At 35.5% G+C, this 25059-nt stretch overlaps 2 protein-coding genes and 1 long non-coding RNA gene across 3 annotated transcripts; 2 read left to right on the top strand and 1 right to left on the bottom strand.

The window, feature by feature from the left end:
- Nucleotides 1–4531: 4531 nt before the first annotated feature.
- LOC103427449 (classical arabinogalactan protein 9) lies at nt 4532–5140 on the bottom strand. The gene has a single exon (XM_008365502.4). The coding sequence runs from the start codon at nt 5138–5140 to the stop codon at nt 4532–4534; it is 609 nt and encodes a 202-aa protein (XP_008363724.2).
- A 2291-nt stretch (nt 5141–7431) lies between these two features.
- On the top strand, nt 7432–17100 carry LOC139194601 (uncharacterized). Its single transcript, XR_011579595.1, has 2 exons — nt 7432–8001; nt 16879–17100. It is a non-coding gene; the product is annotated as an uncharacterized lncRNA (long non-coding RNA).
- A 1292-nt stretch (nt 17101–18392) lies between these two features.
- Nucleotides 18393–22795, top strand: LOC139194867 (uncharacterized mitochondrial protein AtMg00810-like). Its single transcript, XM_070819797.1, has 2 exons — nt 18393–18573; nt 22002–22795. Exons 1-2 carry the CDS (start codon nt 18393–18395, stop codon nt 22793–22795), a joined length of 975 nt encoding a protein of 324 aa, XP_070675898.1.
- The last annotated feature ends 2264 nt before the right edge of the window (nt 22796–25059 follow it).

The raw sequence follows: 25059 nt of genomic DNA, 5'->3' as shown, positions 1-25059 counted from the left end.
TTTTAACGAAAAGCTACCGTTCATTTTAACTAAAAATTATATTTTTACACTAAAATGTCAATCCTGGTATTATTTACTTTACCCTTTATTTTGTCCTTATCATTAAAACTTAAAATTTTCAAGCCATTTTTATTAGTTTTCCTTTTTAAAAGACCTTAAAATCCTAGTGTAATCAACTAAAGGATTTTAAAGCATTTTTAAAGTCCGTCCAAATCAAAATGTATTGAAAAATTAAAGATTTTGTGGATTTTGTGGGATTTGAGAGCAAGAAATATATATAATCAAAACCAAATAAAATCCTACCTCACACCTTAGGATTTCAAATCCAAGAACCTCTCCCTCTTCCTCTCACACTTCATCTTCTTCCTTCATCTTTGCAATTTTTCTATTTCACCTATGCAATTTTTCTACAATTCTTTTTGCAATTTTGTGCAATTTTTTCTTCACGGCAAAGAGGGGGAATTGGAATTGGGTTGTGAAGGAAGAGGAGTAAGAGAGAGTCGTGGAAAACAAGATTCGAGGAGTATTGATGAAAAAAAAAAAAAGATTGGAGGAGAGAGGTTAGCTGGAACGGAAAAGAGAGAAGAATAAAGTGGGGAGGAAATAGGATTGGAAAGGAGTGCAGCTGGAGACTATTAAGTAGTTGGGTTTATGTGATAATCTTGACTTTTTATTTCAGCTTCATTTTGGTGGATTCATAACCTAGATACATTTATCATCATTTGATTTATTTAACGGTCAAGATTCAACGCTGTAAAATTTATCAAAATCCACATAAATCTGTTATATAAATCTTCTCAAGTCTTTCAAAATCCATATGGATTTTGTAGAAGGCTCATAATCCTATTAAATCCATCACTTAGCAAAATCTATTAAAATCCTTTCAAATCCTAAGTTGACTACACCCCTCTAAATTTTCTCCAAACCCAGCTACTTGTCCAATTAGTTTTATTTTAATTTTTAAGGTAATGTCAATAAGATTAAAATTGTAGACAAAATTTTGAAAACTAAAAGAATGTCTCTGTGAGTCTTCCCTGCCCTCGAAATGGGTGGATAATCGTGGCTTGCCACCAGTTGTCCTCCTTTAAAAAAAATGAAATATAAAAAAAATAAAAGTTGATGATTGATTTATTACTTAAATGTTGATAAACGTGCTCATTCTTATATGTGACACATCATTTAATTTCTTCCAGCGACGACATTGGGTAATGCTATGGAAGATAAAATGTTTGGACTATATTTTATAAATTAAATAACATAGAAGTTGATAATTAGATTATTACTTAAGTATTGATTAATGTGTTTATTTCTTATTGGTAACACATCATTTAGTTTGCAAATTTAGTCTTCTAGCATAACCCAAAGACATTTGATTTGAAGTGGAGATAAAGGAAAAAAAAAAGCATAGTCCGACTCCATTTTCAACTTAATAATTAATGGAAAATACAATAGGAAGTACATGCGTGCAATGCATGAGTTCCATATATTAGTATGTTATCGTGAATGATAAAAGGACGACGAAAGTGGCGTAATATTTCACGTGTGTTGAGGAGACGAGTGTGCCGTCAGTCGTTCCATCCCATTTCCACGGACATTAAGGTTAAGGAGGGGAGGGCTTTCGTGTCAAATTGAGTTTTGCATTGTCTCACTTCTTGGTTTTATCCTTAACTTAATCAAGCGCTACATTAACTAGAATTCAGAAATCTAAATCTTAAAGTTCAAGATAATGCAATTTCCAACACTAGATCTAGGATTCGTTGTTGGTTTGGTTGCACATATTTCTTTAGAGGAGAGGATTGCCTACCCTACCATGTACTATCCATGGAAATTTGCAGCTGTGATTTTGCTCCGATTAATTTATATATGATCGATGTTTCGTTGTCATTGAAAGCAATTGGTTATTCGAGGAAGACAAGAAAGTATTTTATATATATATATATATATATATATATAATTATAGTGAGATTTGTTATGTGATTTTTTTGGTTCCCCATTTTCAATACTGAAAATATGACTTTAACCCCTCAAACTCAATTTCTTTCATATAAAACCCGAAATAACTTTTTTACTCGAATAAAACCCAATGACTAGACTTCACATAAGCAAATTCATTAATTATGTTTGACTTTACACATTTTAAAATTTTCGAATGCCTAAAATACCCCTTTTTGCATGTTTAATGTGCACAATTAAACATATGCAGATTTTAAGGAGGATTAATGATTTTACAAAAATAAAATAATAAAAAAGGCACTAATATTCTAAATGCATTGCATGTTATATGAATTTGGTTGATTCATGTTTCTCTCACTTCATAAAATTTGCTTCTAATTTGATATAGGAATTAATTTGGAAAGTTTTCTTAATTTTAACAACAATTTTCAATTTAAATATATTTTAATGAAATAGTCTATCTTTTAAAATATTTATCAATAAAATAATGTACCTATATATACATATATATATATATATATATATATATATATATATATATATATATTGCCAACTATAATTTTTTACCATAATTTATCTATCGTATCAAATTTGTGGAGTAATAATGTACCTGTTATTTAATTTTTACAACACTAATGTATCTTAAAAAATAATTTACTTATTGTTTAGTTTTAGCAAAAATAATTTACCTACTGTGTATAATTGGTGAAGCTAATGATGTACCTATTGTTTAATTTAAAAAAAAAATTAATGTATGTACAAAAATAATTTATCTATTGTTCAAATTTTAGGATAAAAATTTACATGTTTTTATTTAACAATAATGTATCTACAATTTTATTTTTGTATGAATATAATTTACCTACTTTTTAATTTTATATGAAACTAATTTACCTACTGTATCAATTATATATCTACAATTTTACATACAAGTTTACCTTTTTTTTTCACAACAATAGTGTATCTACAATTTTGTTTTTGTATGAATATAGTTTACCTACAATTTAACTTTTCAAAAAATGTATCTTCTATTTTATATTTTACTATCATATATATGTTTCTGTGTTCGCAAAATAATTTATCTAAAGTTATATAGTTAAGAGATATGCTAATGAATTATATTAATTCATTATTAGATTGATATAAGAAATTGTTAAAAACGTTAGCCATAATGGTTGGCTAATAATGATTGTATGAGAACAGTTATAGAAAGTTGTGGCATAAATTGTAAATAACTTATATTAATAGGTTACTTATTTTCTTATGTGGTAATTTATTTAAATTTTGGGTTTTTATTGAATGTTTATTCATAGGTGGGTTTTTATCTGAAGTATATGAGTTGTATGGGTCTATATCTAAACAACCCTTTTCAATATGATCTTTTTATTATCTCGCTGGTTCGAGAAGAGTTTTTCGTAGTTGTAGTCGCTATCGTTCTTTGATGAGGAGAGTGTTTTGTAGCAGTCACTATTTACTACTGATCCTCATATCTTAGAGCAGTGAATGTTGTTCAAATTTGAGGTGGTGATTTTATGGCTTGTGTGCTTGGCGAGGGACTTGATGTTTGTTGGAAGTGACTCATAGCAGTCTTTACGTCATTGTGCCTTTATGGTGGTTTGAGGGGATTTAAAGCCTTTTTATTTTCTTGTTTATCTTTGCAAGGTCTTCAGGTGATGGGAGTTTTTCGTGATGCCTCATTGAATGATTTTGTGCCGAAGGAGTATCGTCTTTTGCAAATTCATTAGTAGGTGGTGATGCAAGATTATTATGTGGCTAATGTTGTGTATAGTCTTGTAAACATGAAATTGTATTCCTTGTCGATGATATTTCTCGTTTTATATGATAAATGAAATATTTCTGATTAAAATAATAATTGAATATGAGAGGAAAAAAAAACACTTTCCATTTTCAAGAAAGGAATCTATTTCTGTGGCCCTTTTTCATAGTCTTATCTTCGAAGCATGTCGTGATCAAAGTACATATACGTAGTGAGTCTTGATATGCTTATAGAAATAGAGAGTAGAGAATTGTCCCAAATCTTAAGCGCGCATTGGAAGAAAAGAAAAGGGCAATTACAGAGATTTGAAAGAAGGATGGATTAATAACAGGCATTCACCAACTATATAAGGATGAAGTCACTAAGTGAAAGAGTTGCACGAAATAGCAGAGCAATATTAACTATAAGAATTCAAAATTGGAAAATCATATTACATGCATATGGCTTGCTTTCTCTTCTTCGTCTTTTTTCCAGTAGCTAGCTTGGAAGCTCGCATCATTAATGAACGAGAGAACACTCGTCCGGGGCAATATACATTATACATTACATTATATTACATGCATGCGTCCTAGCTAGTCAATTAGAGGGCCAACCGGCCGGTTCGCAGCCGTACATGCATGATATATATCAAGTAATACTAATACTAGCTAGAGCTAGAGATGATTTTCCAAATTAAAGAATTATAAAAGATCAATACATAGAGAAATAAGAGAGGGACATATATATTGTCACATATACTGGCTAGATATATATATATCTAGCTAGCTACTTGACAGTTATTTGTACGTAATTACTTGACAATTAAAAGAAGAAGAAGCAAAGAAAAGTGAACAAGACAAAGATGGAAGTAAGACCATGAGGGTGGAAGTGCATTCTCAAATGAACCGATTTAGAAAAATAAGGTGGCGGGGGACTGTAAGGATTTACAGGATAAAGGCTTGGTGGTACTATAGAGGGCGCAAATGGAGGCCGATTCGGGATTAATGAGGGAACATCTGCCGCGGGAGGAGAGGAGGAGGATCCGCAAGTGTCTTGACACGGAGGCCTCACAGGTGGTGGTGGTTGAGGTTGAGGTGGTGGTGGACATTCAGGGAGAGCTGGTGGTGGTGAAGAAGGAGGCGCAGGAGGTGGTGGGCATTCAATGATAACCGGTGGTGGCGGCAATGGTGGTGGTGAAGAAGGAGTCGCAGGAGGTGGTGGGCATTCAATGATAACTGGTGGTGGTGGCGATGGTGGAGGTAGAGATGGCGCGGGGCATGGGTTGTGGCACTCATTGCACATCGTGCAGCTTGTTTGCTCTTTGGACACTGCTACACTACCTTTCGAATGCAGTAGCATGAGAAGGAGAGTAGTGATGGTAAATGCAACTCGCACTGAAACTGAAACTGAAATTGGAATTGGAATTGCCATATCCTCTCAAGTCTCTCCAGTCTCAATGCTACTATTAATATTGATGATTTGTTGACTGCTACTTCATGGAAATCTGGGGCACTTGCAGAGGCAATTTAGTTAAGGAAGAGAGATGGGAGACCGGTGAAGCAACTGGTCCAGCTGACCAGGGTATATATAAAAGACAATGTTGATTTGGTTTCGTTGAGAGATGGGAGCCAAGAGCGCATGTGTATTGGTGACCGCACCATTTGTCGGTGTTTTATCTTCTACGATATACCCTGATTCCACTGAAGAGTTTAACATAGATAAATAACAAAAATAGATAGCTAAAAAAATTATAATCTCAATTACGCGCACACGTATATCGGTATTATGTATTATTCAATCCAGTTTCTACATCATTTTTTAGCTCCTAGTGGAAGGGAGATTGGAGTTTCACTCCAAAATCAATTCACAATACTAAGTATGACCCAACTCTTATAATTTTATGCAAAGATTTTAACTTTCAAATGTAGGACAATGCATCACAAGCTCATATACCTTCTTATTTGTGGTGAAATTTTAAGTTAAAATGTGAGTAACTCAAGTTATATTTTTAGTTTGGGGTGTGATATTCACACATCCTATTTTACTTTTCACATACCCTTCTAATTTTCTTCCGTTGGATTAGATGAATTGAAGAAAATCAACGGATATAAATTAACAAGGGGTGTGTAAGAAGTAAAATGAAGTGTGTGGATAACACACCCCTTTAGTTTTCTGTTCAGTGTAGTCAAGGTTAGTTTACTATGAAGGAAAATTATTTCATACATTCTTTTTCGTCTTATGGATGCACCTTCTTTCTTATGGTTTATAATTGAACAAATAATAAAAAAAATCAAAGGCCATAATTAAAAAAGGGTGTGAAAAAAATCACTTCCCTACTTTGAGAAACTATGTCAGACCAAGTTAAATTATGTTAATGCCACTCAGTATTACGGTCTGGTAGTATTCTTCTTCACTTGTAAGTTCGAATCTCGTAGACGGCGAGTTCGATACCAAATAAGGTTGCCCATTGTGTGGCTTAACCAAACTCCTCATCTCCTTAGTGTAAAATATACCGTTGTAATAGAATAAAATAAAATAAAAAACTGCAATGTTAATAGTTAGACAACACTTTTATATAGAAATTTTTCAGTGTCTCAGGAACACTGATTCGTATATCAAGTGTTTATAATATAAGTGGTTGAACTTTTTCATTTCAAGTATCCAATCACCACTTGTGGATCTAGTGAGGGGAAAGGGGGGTCAGCTGACCTCCCGAACTTCGGTGAATCTACATGAATGACTTGGTGCAGCTTCTTTGAAGGTTGGAGTTGTCCTTCATATATGCCCTCCAAACGCTTGATAAAATGCCTCAAAGAGGAGCTCCTGTTCTTATTATTTTAAAAAACATATCAACTTGGGCATGATATTCTTGATATGCATTCAAGTAGTAATTTTCCCAATTAAAAGAAGTTGGTAGCCTTTAAAAAAAAAAAAATTAACGAAAAGTCCAATTTTTTTTTAGTTTTAATAAAAAATGACAAATAAAAGTGTAGTAAATAGTACCAGTGAAAGGTAAAAATATGGTTTTTCGTTAAAATTTAATAGTACCGGTAGTGTTTCGTTAAAACTCCCTAAAAATGGCAAAGAAGGAAGGAACATAATATATAATCATGTGTATTTGCTAATTACATGGGCTTTTATTCTACAGGTTGCTACTACTTCAGTGGAAAGAGCTTTTTCCACTATAAATATTGTGAAAAGTCTATTACGTAACCGAATGGGAGATAAATGGTTTAGTGATAGCATGATGATTTATATAGAGAGCAATATTTTTTCATTCATTAAACAATGAAGCTATAATGCCAAGTTTTCAAAATATGAATATGCGTCGTGGAAAATTGTAATATGTATTGTTATTTGTTCTATAAATTATGAATGATGGAATTATGTCTTGATTTTAAGTTTATTATATGTCTAAGAAATGTGTGTGAATTTTTCATGTGACCCTCTGAATAATTTTTTTTCTTCTAAATTCACTACTGCAATCACTTATATTATGACATTTGATATACCGAGCCATATTCTCGGTACACTGAAAAATTTCTCATTCCCCTAATAGACATTTGGTTGTACACATCATACTTTTAACACTCATTTAATTCTATGTCAAACTTTTGTATTTCTACTTTTAAGAATTCTTATTTCTCTTTTTTGTCCCTAAAGAACGTTTAGGGTGTGTTTGTTTCACCTTCTTAAGTGGGACTGGACTAGCTAGGATTATTGTCCCTGTTTGATATCCTTGGGAACTAACTTAAGTCAGACTTGTGGACTCTGGGCCTTGTTAGGTCGTCAAAATTAGTCTGATGTTGAACCATGGGATTGCTGAGAACGCTTTCCTCACAACGATGTCTCATTCTTCTTCGTTCCTCATCTCTCTGTCTCTCCATCTCCCTCTCTTAACTGGATCGAGGTCATCAACAAATTTATCAATGACTCCCTCCCCGAGGTCGCCTCCGATGCGAATATCAAACCGAATCGGTTCTACTGTCCCACGATTTCTTGCCTAATCAAGCTCGACTATTCGACGACGGCCTTAGCAAAGCCATCCATGTTTATCTTCAACCACATCCATGGGTTTGGGTATTAGACCTGGGTGCGAGATGAGCACCATCAATTAATTGGGTCTTTTTAGGGTATTTTTTATTTGTAATAATCAAAATTTTCTCTTCGTTATTGGAACTTGGATCTCTGTATTTTGGGTTTTGATTGGGGGTTAGCTTTGTTATTGAAAATTCAATAATTCTCCAAGTTGCAGAGGAGCACCTGCAATTTGTGAGGAAGAAGAAGTGATAGTGATTATAACGCACCACAAAGTAGCACACAATAATCCTATTAATTTTCCTTATTAACACTAAGATTTGTCAATTGTAGCATATGAAAATAAGGGTCTTTCCCGCAGAAGATTGTTTTATCCAAATACTTAAAATGTCACAAAAACGGGTGGCTGTCTCCACTGACCAGCCACCAAACAATAATTATTAAACTAACTTATACTTATCCAAATGCAACGAAATTTTATACACATAAACTAGACACACAGTACGACAGTCTCACAAATTTTTGGGATTTTTAGAGTTGATTTGCTATTTAAATTAAATCGTACAAAAACAGTACAGAAACAGATTTTAAATAATACCAATAGATTTTAATTCACAAGTTAAGAAAACGAGTTAGGGGACATGCTATCCACCACCAAATAATCATGCAAGTATGTTATGTTTCATTCAAATTCCTTTTATTTCCGGATGAAGATGCTCAAGTTGGCTCAATGTTAGAACACAACCTATTACTCTTTCTTACGTAGTATGTTAAGAGAATGGCGTTTTCAACTTAACTTAGTCCCTAGCATGCAATCTAGAATGGTGTGTTCATAGATTTAACAAGTAGAAATCATTAAGAATGAAAAGAGTTTGAGTCATCACAAGGCATCGTAAGTACTGGTGTTGTCTTACTTCTCCTAGAAATCGTTTCACATGTTAACCACAATTAACAAGTGCTACTCTAAAACATATGTAGGTCCTCATTCAACAAGGGCAGGCAGACATATATTCATAGCATTAAAATCCTAGATATGCTCACTATGTATGCATCCATAGAAACACATAAAGAATTTATCAATGAGATAAGTAGTGAAACAATTTTCATCCTTTCATAAAAGTCATTCAAACAAAATATCACAACAAATTTACAATCATATTCGGAGCTTCAAAACAGCCCCTAACTACTAAAAATTAGTTACACATCATTATCAAATTAAACCAAAAGTTAAACATGAGTTTGGGAAAATAGAACCGAAATAAGAAAGTGCAGAGGCTTCCTCTTTCCCTTGTCAAGCAGTGGCGTGAGCTCTCTATTTTTCTTCTTCTTGTTTTTCTGCTCTCCGTTTGCTCTCTTTGTCTCCGAGTCTTGCTGTCTGTTTCTTTTCCCCGAGGCTCAAGCTGCGCAAGGCAGCTTGCTAATTCCCCCAAAATCACATCCACCTCACTGCTCTCTGCCCTCTCTTCTATATATATATTTTTTATGCGCCTTCTGCTTTCCAATTTATTTATATTTCCTTTTTTTATTCTTCTCCGCGCTGTCCGTCCACTTCTCTCTGCGCATACCACGTTACTCTTTTCCGCTCCTCGTTTCTGCTTGCTGTCAATCTCCCTTTCCGTCCCAATTGCACTCCACTTCCTTCCTTTCTTTCTTTTTTTTTCTTTTCTTTTCCTTTCTTTTCTTTTCCTCCATCCGTTCCTTTCTTTCCTTCTACAAAACAAAACCATCATGATGATGTTTCAAACATCATCATGACTTATTATTATTATATATATTTTTTAATTTAATTTAAAAGCTGATCTACACAGACAGTTTTGACGAATTTATTACATAAAATTTCACTTGTTCTATTTTTATTTTCTTTGCTAGACAAATCCTATAATACGCAAAAACAAAGTAAATAGCTCAAAAATATAAGGAACTAACTAATAAAAGACAAGTGAAATTTATGTAAAATATATATAAATATGAACTTATCAAATACTCCCACACTTAGCTTTTGCTAGTCCTCGAGCAAAACAAAGAAAACTAGAACAAGAAGTAACAAGAAAAACATTAGCTTCCCTCTATGTGACCCTCATAGAATTTCATTCAAGAAAACAAATCATCAAGAACCATAGCTAGCATCAAGGAACTAATCCAAGTTCATCTTCCTTATTCAAATATTAACAGTAATCTTTGAATCATCCTTGAAGTGTAGTGTGTGAGATAGCCATGCTAATGCAATTTCAAGTTTTTATTTTTAAAATCATCATATGCAAACTAGCGATCTTCTCACGGGATATGCACTCAATCACACATGTGTTTAGTTTTAATGTGTTTCGCTCAAAGAATCAAATGTGAAATTTCTACCATAAGCTTGCATAAAGATCTCATCTCCACAATCATAATTGCAAAACTTAAATCAAGAGGACTTTTATTGGATGTAATGAGGTTTAGGGAAAGGGTTATTGAAATGAAAGAATAGGTAAATACAAGTTCCAAGCTGCATTGCAAGCAATTCTTTTGTTTAGATTTATAAGAACTCAATTTTTCCAGCGATTCTTCTAGCACCTCCAACCATAACCTTAAACTGAAACTTTAAAAACTTTTTATTTTCTTTTGTATACAATCTTTCTTTTTTTTTTTTTTTCTTTTTTTTTTCACAACTAAATACAAACATGAAATACCCCCACACTTATTCTTTTGCCAAACACCTTCAAAGTACTTCACAAACATTTCTCATAAGACAATCTCGCATTGCTCGCTTGGAAAGGGTAAGGAAAAATGTTTCAGGTATAAGGGTAGACATATCTGGTGATAAGAAATAAAAGGCTCAACATACTCGGCTCAAATTGGCAATCTAATGATATCATTTTTCTTTAGGAAACATGGTTATTTGGGCCATGGTGGTAAACCTAGTGCCTCTATCATTTTCAAGTTCATGCAATCAATGACAAACATTTCGAAAGATCGTTATGCAAGTTCTAGAGATGTATTTCACATAAGTTCATCACACATGAAAGAATAGAAGTGTATGAAAAATGCACACACTTTCAATCGGCTCAAAAACTCACATAGGATGTATATGGTCACTAAATTCACATATGAAGTTTTAAGTCATACTTTAGTTTCACATTAACAGGGCTATGTGCATTTGGTTTTTCAAAGATGGTCAAACATGTACAAAACTAACAAGAGAATTAGGAATTTCACAAAACACATGTTAACTAAGTTCTTGATGATCATGGTTTAAATTTTATCCAATTATATCATTGGGTCGGGAAACTAACAAAAATCTAATTCAAAACAATAAGGGAAACAAGAAAATATTTTTGGATTTTTAAATTTTTGGATTTTTTTTTTTTTTTTTTTTTTTAAGAAAACAAAAAGCAACAACAAAGAAACAATAGAAATTCTAGAGATTTCTACCCCCACACTTAAACTTGACATTGTCCCCAATGTCAGAAAACACTATAATGCAAATAAAAATAAAATAAAATAAATAAATAAAAAGAAACAAAATAAACCAATTGGACTGAAAACTTCCCTAATTTGCAGTAAAACCAAGCGATGACCCCCAAGCTAGAATTCTGCAATCAACTTCAAGGGTGGAAATAACCAAAAGTTCCTGCAAAGAAAAGAAATAATTCAGTTAATTACGCAAGAAAATTAATTAAAAAAAATTTGTAAACGAAAAATTGAAAATTACGATAAAAGATAATGAATAAAACTAATAAGTAATCATTGGTCGTGCTTGTTGACTTTCCACAGCTTTCCTCTTGAACTGGGTTGGAATTCTGAGCGAGAATTGCACAGTCTGCATTCTTCTCTGCTTGTTTCCTCTGCATGGCGGGTAGGCACAAGGTAGCTGTTTTGGTCTGATTCTTTCTTCAATCTTTCCAAATGCCCACCTCTTGCTTTCTTTCTCCTTGTCCCTAGTTGAGGATGAATCAGCACGTTGTCTCCACATGCTTCGAGGTATCATCTTCACTTCCCTTATACGTGAGACGAAGAGGAAGCACAAGATGATGAGTACTCGAGAGCAAGTGTTGGCTGGAGAAAGGACAGGGAGAAAGCATGATATGAGATACTCTTGCTTTCAACCTTTATGATATGAAATACTTTTGCTTTGAATGGGTTGTTCGCAGGAGTATCCCAAGGAATGAGGAACACAGAGTGACTCGAGAGGATTCTTTGGGAATGCATTTTCGGAGATGAAGAAGTGTTGAGAGGGTGTGCTAAGAGAGTGTGCTTTTGTTGTGGAAGGCGAAGGTAGAAACTTATAGGACTTGTTTTCACAACTGGAACTGTTCTCTCACTCATTGTCGGCAGCCGGTGGATGGATGAATAGTACAAATTACGCGCTTTCTGACAAAGCTGCCCGTAATTTCCGCAAAGCTGCCAGTTGCATGTGACAAGTGCTGACTAGGCTGAGAGAGACAGATGGTTGGAATCGGCACTTCGACAGACTGCCCGTGATTTTCGCAGAGCTGAGTGTGCGTGTGACGGGTGACAACACGTCTGGACGAATTGATCTTGCGAAATTCGGGGTTCGGCTCGTGGTTTCTGAGCAAGCCCAACTTTTAAGAAATGAACGCCTCTTTTGAGAAAAGAATCCGGCTTTTGAGAACGAAAACTCCTCTTTTGAGAAAAGAATCCGGCTTTTGAGAAAGGAGCCCCGACTCTTCGATTTGCGAGAGGACGCTTCTTCAATTTCTGAGGAGCGCCTCTTTGATTTCTTCCTTTTTATAGAGGCGTTAATCTTGCTCCACAACACACTTATCCCTCCAGTAAACACTCCCTTCGTGCACTTCCGAAATCTTAACCTGTCCGATCTCTTCTTTCTCAACACCACCTCTGAAAATGTCTGGCCCTTCCGATCGTCGTTTTGACTTGAACCGTGGTGAAGAGGCAGCTCCGCCTTCACCAGACAACATATGGCGCCCATCTTTCATATCCCCTACCGGTCCTCTTACCGTTGGGGATTCAGTGATGAAAAATGACATGACTGCTGCGGTGGTGGCCCGGAACCTTGTCACTCCCAGAGATCACAGACTGCTCGCTAGACGATCTGATGAGTTGGCTGTGAAGGAGTCTCTGGCTCTTAGCGTGCAGTGTGCAGGTTCTGTGTCCAACATGGCCCAACGCCTATATGCTCGAACCCGTCACGTTGAATCGTTGGTGGCTGAAATACAGAGTCTCAAGCAAGAGATTAAAGGGCTTAAGCATGAGAATAAAGAGTTGCACAAGCTCGCACACAGCTATGCCACCAGCATGAAGAGGAAGATTGACCAGATGCAGGACACTGATGGTCAAATTTTACTGGATCATCGGAAGTTTGTGGGTCTGTTCCAACAGCATCTGCCTTCATCTTCAGGAGCGGCATCGCGTAGTGAAGCTCCAACTAATCAACCTCTGTTGCCTCCTCCTTCTGTGGCCCCGCCGACTGCTGAAGCTCCGTCGACTACTGAAGCACCACCTGACCAATGAATGCAATTAGTTTACATCATTGTAAAATATTTGTACTTTTTTTTTTAATTTTTTTATGTATTTTTTTTTAATTTTTTATATTTTTTTTATGTAAATTAATGTAAAGAGACTTTGGTTAACCTTCCCCCACACTTAAACTAAATAACACAAACTCACAGAAATCAACCAAATAACACAACTAACTAAACAAAACAAAATGAAAGCAGTAAAGATAAGGGTGGAAGAATGCAAAGCTGATTGGGTTAGCGATTCCAAAGTCTCCCTTCGTTGAATGCTTGGGTTGCCTCCCAAGAAGCGCTTGATTTAACGTCTTTAGCCGGACGAATCTTTCCTTTAAACTCCCATCGGCTCCAAAGCATGGAATTTATCTTTTAATGGGAGGTGATACTTGAAATGATTCGGCAATGGTTTAAATTCAAGAGTGGGTACCTGAATCATCAAAATCAGAAACATGTTAGTATAAATTAAAATTAAAATTGGAGAAGATGGCTTACTTTCTTTTTCCGACACAAACTCAATGACAAACACCACATCTTTGAACATTTCCGGGACTTTGAACTTGGCCAGGTTTACTATGATGGTTGTGGCTTGTCCCGTGTCATCAAACTCAACTGCTTTGGGCTTGATTGTCTCATGCACAGCCTCTTGGATGTATTCTTGATATGCTTCAACCACTTCATTATCTTGAATCCTTCTTCTTGGTGTACAAGGTTCTTTGAACACTTCAACACAATCTGGAACTTGATTTGGTGTGCCAAGAATTGGGATATCACTTTGTACCTTTGGAATGGCTTCTAGAATTTCTTTTTCACTCCTTAAAGTCATAGCATTTAACTGCTCCACATTTGGATTCACCACGGTTTGGCTAGGCAACCTTCCTGGTTGGTGTTGTTGCCCCATCAAACTTGCTAACTGACTCATTTGGCGCTCAAGGTTTTCAATTGCTTTGTCTGTTTTCTGTTGATGAGATTGAGTAGAGTTAGCTAAAGAAGCAATTAAATCCTCAAGAGACTTACTTGGAGCTTGTTGTTGTTGAGGCTGAAATGGTTCATATGGCCACTGATAGAACTCTTCCGATGGCGGCAATTGTTCTTCTTTTTGTGAACCCTGCGTCAAAGAAATTAGTCCTTCAAGAATTTCATTATAATTCACGGGCATACTTTGATTTGATTGGAATTGTTGTGGGGGATGCTGTGGTGGCTGCATAGGTATTGAATAGAACTCGTCTTGCTGCCAATATGCACCTTGTTGAAATTGTTGAGGTTCATCCCACATATAATCTGAATTACCTCTCCAATCTGAATTGCAAGCGTTGGAAAACATGTTGCCCCTTGATTGGTTATGGCCTTGATATCCCCAAACATCTTCATTTGCAGAAAATTGAGGACTTTGATATCCTTGCCCATAGGGCACATCAAATGTAGAGGCACTTTGCATTGTGGTCCTTTTGGCATATTGTGACAATTGAGAAGTAAGATTTGCCAATTGAGCTTGAATGCTCGCAAAATCCATGTCTTACTTCTCTAGTACCTTTCGAAGTATTTGTTCTTGCTCAGGATTGTAGGGAGCTATATCAATGCTCTTGGACCTTCGTGTCTGCATATACTACAAAAAGTACCTGAAATAAACCCAAAACCAAAAACACTAAGTAGACAAGAAATAGAGAATAATAAAAAATAATAATAATAATAAAATAATAAAAAATAAAATATAAGCAATCAGAAATAACAATCCCCGGCGACACGGCGCCAAAAATTTGATAGTGATTATAACGCACCACAAAGTAGCACACAATAATCCTATTAATTTTCCTTATTAACACTAAGATTTGTCAATTGTAGCATATGAAAATAAGGGTCTTTCCCGCAGAAGATTGTTTTATCCAAATACTTAAAATGTCACAAAAACGGGTGGCTGTCTCCACTGACCAGCCACCAAACAATAATTATTAAACTAACTTATACTTATCCAAATGCAACGAAATTTTATACACATAAACTAGACACACAGTACGACAGTCTCACAAATTTTTGGGATTTTTAGAGTTGATTTGCTATTTAAATTAAATCGTACAAAAACAGTACAGAAACAGATTTTAAATAATACCAATAGATTTTAATTCACAAGTTAAGAAAACGAGTTAGGGGACATGCTATCCACCACCAAATAATCATGCAAGTATGTTATGTTTCATTCAAATTCCTTTTATTTCCGGATGAAGATGCTCAAGTTGGCTCAATGTTAGAACACAACCTATTACTCTTTCTTACGTAGTATGTTAAGAGAATGGCGTTTTCAACTTAACTTAGTCCCTAGCATGCAATCTAGAATGGTGTGTTCATAGATTTAACAAGTAGAAATCATTAAGAATGAAAAGAGTTTGAGTCATCACAAGGCATCGTAAGTACTGGTGTTGTCTTACTTCTCCTAGAAATCGTTTCACATGTTAACCACAATTAACAAGTGCTACTCTAAAACATATGTAGGTCCTCATTCAACAAGGGCAGGCAGACATATATTCATAGCATTAAAATCCTAGATATGCTCACTATGTATGCATCCATAGAAACACATAAAGAATTTATCAATGAGATAAGTAGTGAAACAATTTTCATCCTTTCATAAAAGTCATTCAAACAAAATATCACAACAAATTTACAATCATATTCGGAGCTTCAAAACAGCCCCTAACTACTAAAAATTAGTTACACATCATTATCAAATTAAACCAAAAGTTAAACATGAGTTTGGGAAAATAGAACCGAAATAAGAAAGTGCAGAGGCTTCCTCTTTCCCTTGTCAAGCAGTGGCGTGAGCTCTCTATTTTTCTTCTTCTTGTTTTTCTGCTCTCCGTTTGCTCTCTTTGTCTCCGAGTCTTGCTGTCTGTTTCTTTTCCCCGAGGCTCAAGCTGCGCAAGGCAGCTTGCTAATTCCCCCAAAATCACATCCACCTCACTGCTCTCTGCCCTCTCTTCTATATATATATTTTTTATGCGCCTTCTGCTTTCCAATTTATTTATATTTCCTTTTTTTATTCTTCTCCGCGCTGTCCGTCCACTTCTCTCTGCGCATACCACGTTACTCTTTTCCGCTCCTCGTTTCTGCTTGCTGTCAATCTCCCTTTCCGTCCCAATTGCACTCCACTTCCTTCCTTTCTTTCTTTTTTTTTCTTTTCTTTTCCTTTCTTTTCTTTTCCTCCATCCGTTCCTTTCTTTCCTTCTACAAAACAAAACCATCATGATGATGTTTCAAACATCATCATGACTTATTATTATTATATATATTTTTTAATTTAATTTAAAAGCTGATCTACACAGACAGTTTTGACGAATTTATTACATAAAATTTCACTTGTTCTATTTTTATTTTCTTTGCTAGACAAATCCTATAATACGCAAAAACAAAGTAAATAGCTCAAAAATATAAGGAACTAACTAATAAAAGACAAGTGAAATTTATGTAAAATATATATAAATATGAACTTATCAAGAAGCAGAGGGCCCTTTTATTTTTGGGAACTTTAACGAAAAGCACCCGGTACTGTTCACTTTAACGAAAAACCACATTTTTACACTAAAAAGTCAATCATGGTACTATTCATTTTACCCTTTATTTTGTCCTTATCATTAAAACTCAAAGTTTTCAAGCCCTTTTCATTAGTTTTCCTTTTATTTTTCCATATGTTCATTTCAATATTTTAATAGAAAATAAATTGAAATATAATAATAATTTATTGTTAGTCAAGTTTCTTAGTCTGACACTACTCAAAACGTTTTACTAATAGTCTAGGCTAGTCTATATTAAGGGCAATATTGTAAACTCATCTTCTAGGGATAATACTTAGAGGTTAAGGAAACTATTACTTTGTTATGATAAGATTTTTTTTAGTTAGAAAGATGTTATTGTACAACTGGCTTTCACAACTTGTATATATACTCAAAGTGTAACTTTATTCTATTTGTGAAATGAAAATACATTTTCCTAATATGGTATCACCCGCCGACATCTCATGACTTCTCTCTTCGATCCAAAATTCTCCCGCTTCTCTATGTGTGCCTTCCTCTTCGATTCTTGCAGATTGGTCGATCGTCTCTCTGATCTTGATCGTTTCTGTGATTTCTCAAGTCTTCGTCTTTGGCCATGGCGACATCTGCCTCTCCTTCATCAGAATCGGATTCTTAAGTTCTTCCTCTGGCTGCACCCTCAAACCCTAATTCTTCGATTTCTATTTCCATTACAATTCAGAAGATCGAATCTATGGTTACAATTAAGCTCAACACTACCAATTACCTGACATGGAGCACTATCTTTGCTCCAATTTTTCGTTGGTATAATCTCACGAGTCTTATTGATGAATCCTCGGTGGCACCACCTCAATTTCTCATTGATTCTTCTAGCAATCGCAATCTTAATCTGGCATATGTTGCTTGGTTTGAGAATGATCAAAACATTTTCATCTGGATCAACTCAACTTTTTCTAAATCCCTAATTCCCTATACTATTGGAGTATGCTCAGTTTGAGGACATTGGTCTAAATTGGAATTGCGTCTTGCAACCGCCTCACATTTTCACATCCACAAACTCCGATCTCGTCTTCGCAGTCTAACCAAAGGTGATCTCACTGCTGCTCAATATCTTCAACACATTGAGGAAATCGTTGATGCTCTTGCCAGTGCTGGAGCTCTAGTCGAAGATTCTAAATTAACTCTGTTATTCTCCACAAATTACCTCTAGAATTTGATTCTTTTATGGATGCAATTTAGTTTCACCTTGGTTCTACGACAATTGATGAGTTACATGGTCTGCTACTCAGCAAAGATATCCAATTAAATAATCGAAAGAAAAGTGCATCAACATCATCCTTTCAAGCCTATAACACCTCAATTGGTATTCTTCTTCTGCCTATCAATTCTAACTTTCAAGGATATGTTGCTCATAATTCATCTACTTTCAACACTCAAAGTCGTGGAATGGATTAGAATTTCAATCAAGGCAACTACAACAATCGTGGAAATTTCAAGACAAATAATAATCCGAGATTCAATAATTACAACCGTGGCAGCAATCAACGTTACAATCGTGGAGCTTAGAACAATTTTTCCTTATCTAACAGGAAACTTTCTTGTCAAATTTGTCACCAATTTGACCATAAAGCTTGTGATTGCCCTCATCGCATGGATCCTCACTACAGTGGCAAGTCATCTCAATCTGCCCTAGTTTCCAGCACTTTTAATTCTTTTCCTACATGGCTTGTTGACTCTGGTGCAGCCTCCCACAGGACCAACAATTATGCCACTCTCCAAAATCCGGAATCTTACACAGGCCCTGAACAAGTGTACATTAGGGATGGCAAAGGTTTGCCTATCACTCACTGTCATATCCCGGCCCGGGTCCACCACATCCCGAGCCCGTTCCACCATAGTAGCACTGCATTTCTAATAGGACGTAAGGCTATTTAAGGGGAAGTAAAATAATTTATTTTTAAACAATACGGAAGCGGAAATCATTTTGGCAAAATGAAGAATACAAGGCAACGGAATTTGGATAAATTTTTTACATCAAAGATGAAGTTTACAACTTACTACAAAACCAAAGAGTTTAAAATAAGTAAATATACTAACCAACTCTTAGGCATGATTTGGAGAGTACAAAGTGCTAAGTTTAGTTACAAAAGATTCCTTCAAGACGGAGGGAATCAAGCATATGTACAAACAAAAACCTGTGGAAAGTCAATGAGTGATTAAGAAGTTGACAAGTAACAAACGACGCTTGTCCCGACCTTAGTCCAGATCGTCTATTTGTAGGTGCACCGGTCCTGTAATAAAGTAGGGGTGAGCATCACAAACGTTCATCGCTCCCCCTTAGGGAATCCACCCCAGCTAGGTTTGAAAATAGTATATAACACTATATATACTATAGAAAAATGTTTGATGCACAACAAAAGCTTTAGTTTCAAAAATAGATTGTATGCTCACACAATTCCCTTTTAAAAAGAAAACAGGGATCCCTATAAATCGCAACATGCCTGATGACCGGTCCAATGACCAACTACCCCCTTACCTGGACCAACTCCAAATGAATATACTTATGGTAAGGTGTAGCGAGAGTGTCCTTTAATGCTCTACCCTTAGATATCTAAGTACCTCTCCTAGAAAGGTAGCGGTACTAATCCCTTCGTAGTAGCCCCTCCGGAGGTTTAGGGGATCGAAACCCAAGGCGGTCGCTATGCCCCCTTCACTCTCAAGTCATCAATTGATTTGTAGCATAAAACAACATGCATATCATGATATAAAACAAACCATTTTTCCTCATGGTTCTATCACAGCAAAATATATGCAACTTGCACAGGCATTCGTATATTTACATATACGTACATTCACAAAATTCCATAACTAGGGTAAGTGAGGATCCCCATACCTAGTCTCCAAGCCAAGCAAGCAATATTCCTCACCAATACCTCGATCCCAAAGCTAAAACGAAGATCCACGTCACTACTGCAATAGCTAGACTCCACGTACTTGAATAAATTCCTTGATCACGTCCAAATACTATGTATTTCTACCACACTTATCTTTTCTAATCTTTATCACTATACATATATATATATATATATATATATTATACAAACCAACGTATTGTGCATGGAAACTACATGCAACGAACAAGATATAAAGATTTGGAGGACTTGTCTGAATAAAAGTGAAAGGTGGGGTGCTATTTATAGATGTAGAAAGTCGGCAAGTATAGCAGGAGGTGTCCACTATCATTAGATAAAGGTATGAGAGATTGACACATGTTAGGGTAGTAGAATAGGTGTCACTTAAAGAGGATGAATGGTACACGCGGAGCAACCTCAAGCTCTAATGTAATGACTATGCAAATAAGATTGGAGTGAATGATTGGATGGTGTTATCTCTAACTTGCCAAAGACATCTGTTGCACTTGTGTCCTCCTAATACAAAAGCCACCAAGATAGGATTTGTATGCCTATATCAACTACTCTAAATTTGACAACAATGGTAAGGTAAAATATAACTATAGAAATAAGATTAACTTGACAACTATCTAGAATGGGATAAAGAAAACAGATGGAATACTTATGGAATTGACACATGGCTATGTAGTATGTACTAACCTAATGCAAATGCGTGAAACTGTAGATATCTATACCACTAGGTTTATATATATATAATTAAAAATATGAGTTCTCACACTCACTCTGGTTCTTCTACTATTAATACTTCACATATCAGTTTTACACTAAAAAATGTGTTATATGTGCTTGATTTGAAACATAACCTCCTTTCTGCCAATCAATTTTTAATTGATAATTATTGTTCTATGCATCTTTATCATTCTCACTTCACTGTGAATGACCTTTCTTCGGGGAGAATATGTTTTAAAGGTCATGTCAAACATGGTTTCTATCCATTTCATCTCTCTTCTCATATTGATGACAAGAAGAAAGCACTCACTGCTACTATGAAAGCTTCAAAAAATCTTTGGCATAAATGGTTAGGCCACCTTTCTGTCAAGATTATCAATAAACTTGCATCTCAAACATGTATCTTAGTTTTACAGAATACAAATAAATCATTTTGCTCAGACTGTGCATTAGGAAAATGTTCTAAACTGCCTTTTGTATCCACTACATGTACCATAAGGAAACCATTATAAGTCATCTATATTGGGTTGAAGCCTTTGCAACCGCAATCTATCTCATCAACAAATTGCCTACAATGTCTCGATCTTCACCTTAGGAGTCTCTCTTTAAGAAAGTTCCTAACTATGCAACATTGAAAGTCTTTGGTTGCTTATGTTTCCCATAGATGCAGCTTTATACCTCCTCTAAGTTGGAACCCAAGAGTAAGTCTTGTGTTTTCTTGGGCTACAGTCTTAACCATAAGGGGTACAAATGTCTTGATCCAGTCACAGAAAGAATTTATATTTCTTGGCATGTTTTATTTGATAAGTGCACTTTTCCATTCCATTAGGTTCACCAATCTTCATCTATTTCCCACACTCAATCTCCCACAACACCTTCTTCCATACCATCAACCCTAACCTTTAAGTTCATTCCTTTTCATATCCCTACAATAATCAATACAACCATTGCAGCATCCCCACCCACATCCCAACCTATATCTCAACATGCACCGCAATCAAATCCAACTCCCCTCCCTATACCTCAATCAGATCCGTCAACTTCATTTAGTGATCTTTCCCCCTTACCACTCAACACCCATCCTATGCAAACACGATCTAAGTCTGGTATATTCAAACGTAAAGCTCTCACTGCAACTAAAGATCCATTACCCTCTCATTTGTCACTTGATTACATTCCCACAACCTATATTTAGGCCTCCGAACCCAACATTGGTGCCATACAATGTAGGAAGAGTTTAATGCTCTCCTCAACACTGGCACATGGTCTTTGGTTCCTCACAATTCATCTAAGAACATTGTAGGTTGCAATTGGGTATTCCAAATTAAACGAAAGCTTGATGTTACAATGCTCGACTTGTTGCAAAAGGCTTTCATCAACATGAAGGCCTTGATTACACTGAAACGTTTAGCCCTATGGCTAAACTTGTGACGTCAGACTCTTACTCATTCTTGCTGCCTAATTTGACTAGCTTTTGAATTAACTCAATGTCAGTAACGCCTTTTTGCACGACACTCTCTATAAATCTATTTTCATGCAGCAGCCTCCTGGATTTGAAGTCTATACAAAACTAAAGCATGTGTGCCAGCTACATAAATCTTTGTATGGCCTCAAACAGGCTCCCAAGCCTGGTATGACAAATTACATGCTACTCTTCATTATCTCGGATTTGTTGGCTCTCAAAGTGATCACTTTCTTTTTGTTAAAAAGGATCCTACATTGGTGTTCATTTTAGTTTATGTGAACAATATTCTGGTCACTGGTCCTTCATCTATAGCTTGTCAAGATGTGATCAAACAACTCATCACTATGTTTTCTATCAAAGATCTTGGAGCTTTGCATTACTTTCTTGGGATTGAGGTAAAAAGGTCTTCCACTGGTATTTTCAAATCTCAAACTAAATACATTTTGGACCTATTAACTAAGGCCAAAATGGTTAGAGCTAAATCCTGCAGTACACCACTCAGCACCTTCAACCTTGATCATGATTCTTCTTTCATTTATAATGTTTCTGAGTATCAATCCTTGGTTGGTGCTCTCCAATATTTGACATGGACAAGACCAGATCTCAGCTTTGCAGTTAATCTTGTTTGTCAATTCATGCATACTCCAAGAGTTTACCATCTCCAAGCTGTCAAGAGAATGCTTAGGTATCTCAAAGGTACCATTGATCTTGGCCTCTGGTTTTCTAAATGCTCCACTAATCCCTACATTAAAGCCTTCTCAGATGATGACTGGGCTGGTTGTGTTTTGGATAGGCAATCCATTGTAGGTTATTGTATCTTTCTGGAAAATTCAATCATAAGTTGGAGTGCTAAAAAGCAACCAATTGTAGCTCGTTTATCAACAGAGGCAAAGTATATGTCCCTTGCAAACACTGCATTTGAAATAACTTGGATATGTAATTGCTAGTTGATATTGGTTATTGTCTGCCTTGCTCTCCTCAACTTTGGTGTGATAATATCTCAACCATATCCCTTGCCAAGAATCCCATTTTTCATGCTAGGACGAAACACAATGAAATCGGCTATCACTACATTAGGGAAAAAGTCTTGACCAAGCAATTCTCTCTTCACTTCATTTGTACAGAAGATCAAGTGGCGAATATATGCACCAAGTCTCTCTCTAAATCTAGATTTCTGTTTCTTCGAGACAAACTTCAACTTCGAGTTCCACAGTTTCGTTGGGAGGGGATATTAAGCGCAATATTGTAAACTCATCTTCTAGGGATAATACTTAGATGTTAAGGAAACTATTTGTTTGTTATGATAAGATTTCCTTAGTTAGAAAGATGTTACTGTATAGTTGGCTTTCACAACTTTTATATATACTCAAAGTGTAACTTTATTTTGTTTGTGAAATGAAAATACATTTTCCTAATAGTCTAGTCTAACCCAGTCCACGTTAGTCATTGAATCTAGTCCAGTCTGAGATAGTTTAGTACAACAAACTCACCCTTAAGGTCTTATATATTGCACATACGTTCTATGTTTAAAATTTCCCCTCTTACTTTATTTTAATAAGATCGAACACTCTTTTCACCTTATTAATCATTTTATTTTATATTTGAAAAAAAAAAACACTCTTTCTCCTCTCAAACCCCAATGTCCATGAAGTTGAATACTTCTTCGTACTCTATAAAAACTCAAATTTTGTCAACAAGAGATCCCTCCCTAAAAATCTAAAATAATAAAATAAAAGAAGGCTCTCTTTTTGAAATGATACCAACCCACCGCCACGTTTACTAGTTTCTACACTCCCTCCTACTCTTGCTTGATCCACAAATAAGGATCAACAAACAAATACGGCGAAGCTTACTAGGCCAAAAATTTTGGGAAAGAAATGTCTAGGTGACAGAAATGAGCTCGGGTAGGATTTTTGGTAGCCAGTGTGGAGCAAGAAATTTCTCTCAGGAGAAACTTTTACCAAAATGGTGACGGAAGTAGGATGTTCGACAACGCATAGTCCTTGTTTGATAGGGAGGACTAATTTAGATAAGACTATTGAAGGCATTTTGAAGGAGAAATAAATGAGAACTTTCATATTTTGTCCAAATTAAAGATTACTAATGAAGAAAAGATGTTCTTATTAGTCCAGACCAAAGTATTAAATATCGATAATATCGGAAATATCGGAAATATTGGTAGTCCGAAAACACAGAAATATCGATGGAAATATCGGGATAATATCGATATCGATAAAAATAATATGAAAACCACGGAAATTGTAAGAAAAATTTGGAAATTTTTATTGAAACTTTGTAGGATGTTTATTTAGTCAATTATCTATTAGTTTATCACAAAAAATTGGAAGGAAATGCATTGCATGATGGATTTAACATTATCAAGTTGATTATATAGTGAGCTGGCAAACATTGTGAGTGTAGAAAATATGTAGTAATTAATGAAAGAAGTTTAAACACACCATAATAATTTATATATAATGAATTAGTACAATATTTTACACTTTATACATTGCATGGTAAGATACATGAGTGACTTAGTACCACATAGAGTTCCTATGAGGTTCAAATTTTTCACTATCTTCATCATCTCTATGTGTAGAGTGAGTGTATTGTGAAGAGTAGTTATCAAATGATAAATCCCCAAAATAGTTTTGCATGTAATTGTTAACATGTCACCCATATGGATCCGAGATTGGTTGACCTTGTCCATAAGCAAAATCATTTGAAGATTGAGTCTCGGATTATTTCCATGAGTCACTCGATTCCATCCCAATAGGAATAGGATATGAAGGGTAGTGAAATGGTTGGTTATGAGTATAACCATAGTTACTACTTCCCAATCCAACAGAGTCCGAAGTTATAGATAACGAGTCATCTTCTTGACTTGACAAAATCCTCTTGCCTCTTTCTCAATGAGTATAGTCCTTCCCTATGACACCAATTCCTGGTCCTGCCCGCCTACTGCCATGGTCCTCATCCTATGTTGCATGCGTGAAGTTTGCCTCACCAGTGAAAGGGCTCATAAATCCGGGAGGTGGTTCAACATAATTTCCATATCCACCACCACTACCTCCAGCTCCACTATATCCTTCATCATTCCCACCTCCGGTGGTAGATGAGTCTCCTCCTGATCTTGTACTAAAGCTATCATTAGTATCAGCACGATGTTTTGGTTGTGTAGGATTGGAAGAAGGTGGAATTCCAGTGTATC

This window comes from Malus domestica, chromosome 03 (assembly GCF_042453785.1).
Source record: "Malus domestica chromosome 03, GDT2T_hap1".
Lineage (NCBI taxonomy): Eukaryota > Viridiplantae > Streptophyta > Magnoliopsida > Rosales > Rosaceae > Malus > Malus domestica.
Note: the sequence above shows the minus strand (reverse complement) of the source record. Positions and strands in the feature narration are given on the sequence as shown.

Coding starts and splice junctions, on each gene's coding strand:
- LOC103427449 (XM_008365502.4), bottom strand. CDS start 5,140: ATGGCAATTCCAATTCCAATTTCAGTTTCAGTTTCAGTGCGAGTTGCA.
- LOC139194867 (XM_070819797.1), top strand. CDS start 18,393: ATGGATCCTCACTACAGTGGCAAGTCATCTCAATCTGCCCTAGTTTCC. Junction 18,574..22,001: donor GTACATTAGGGATGGCAAAG/GTTTGCCTATCA, acceptor GGCCTCAAACAG/GCTCCCAAGCCTGGTATGAC.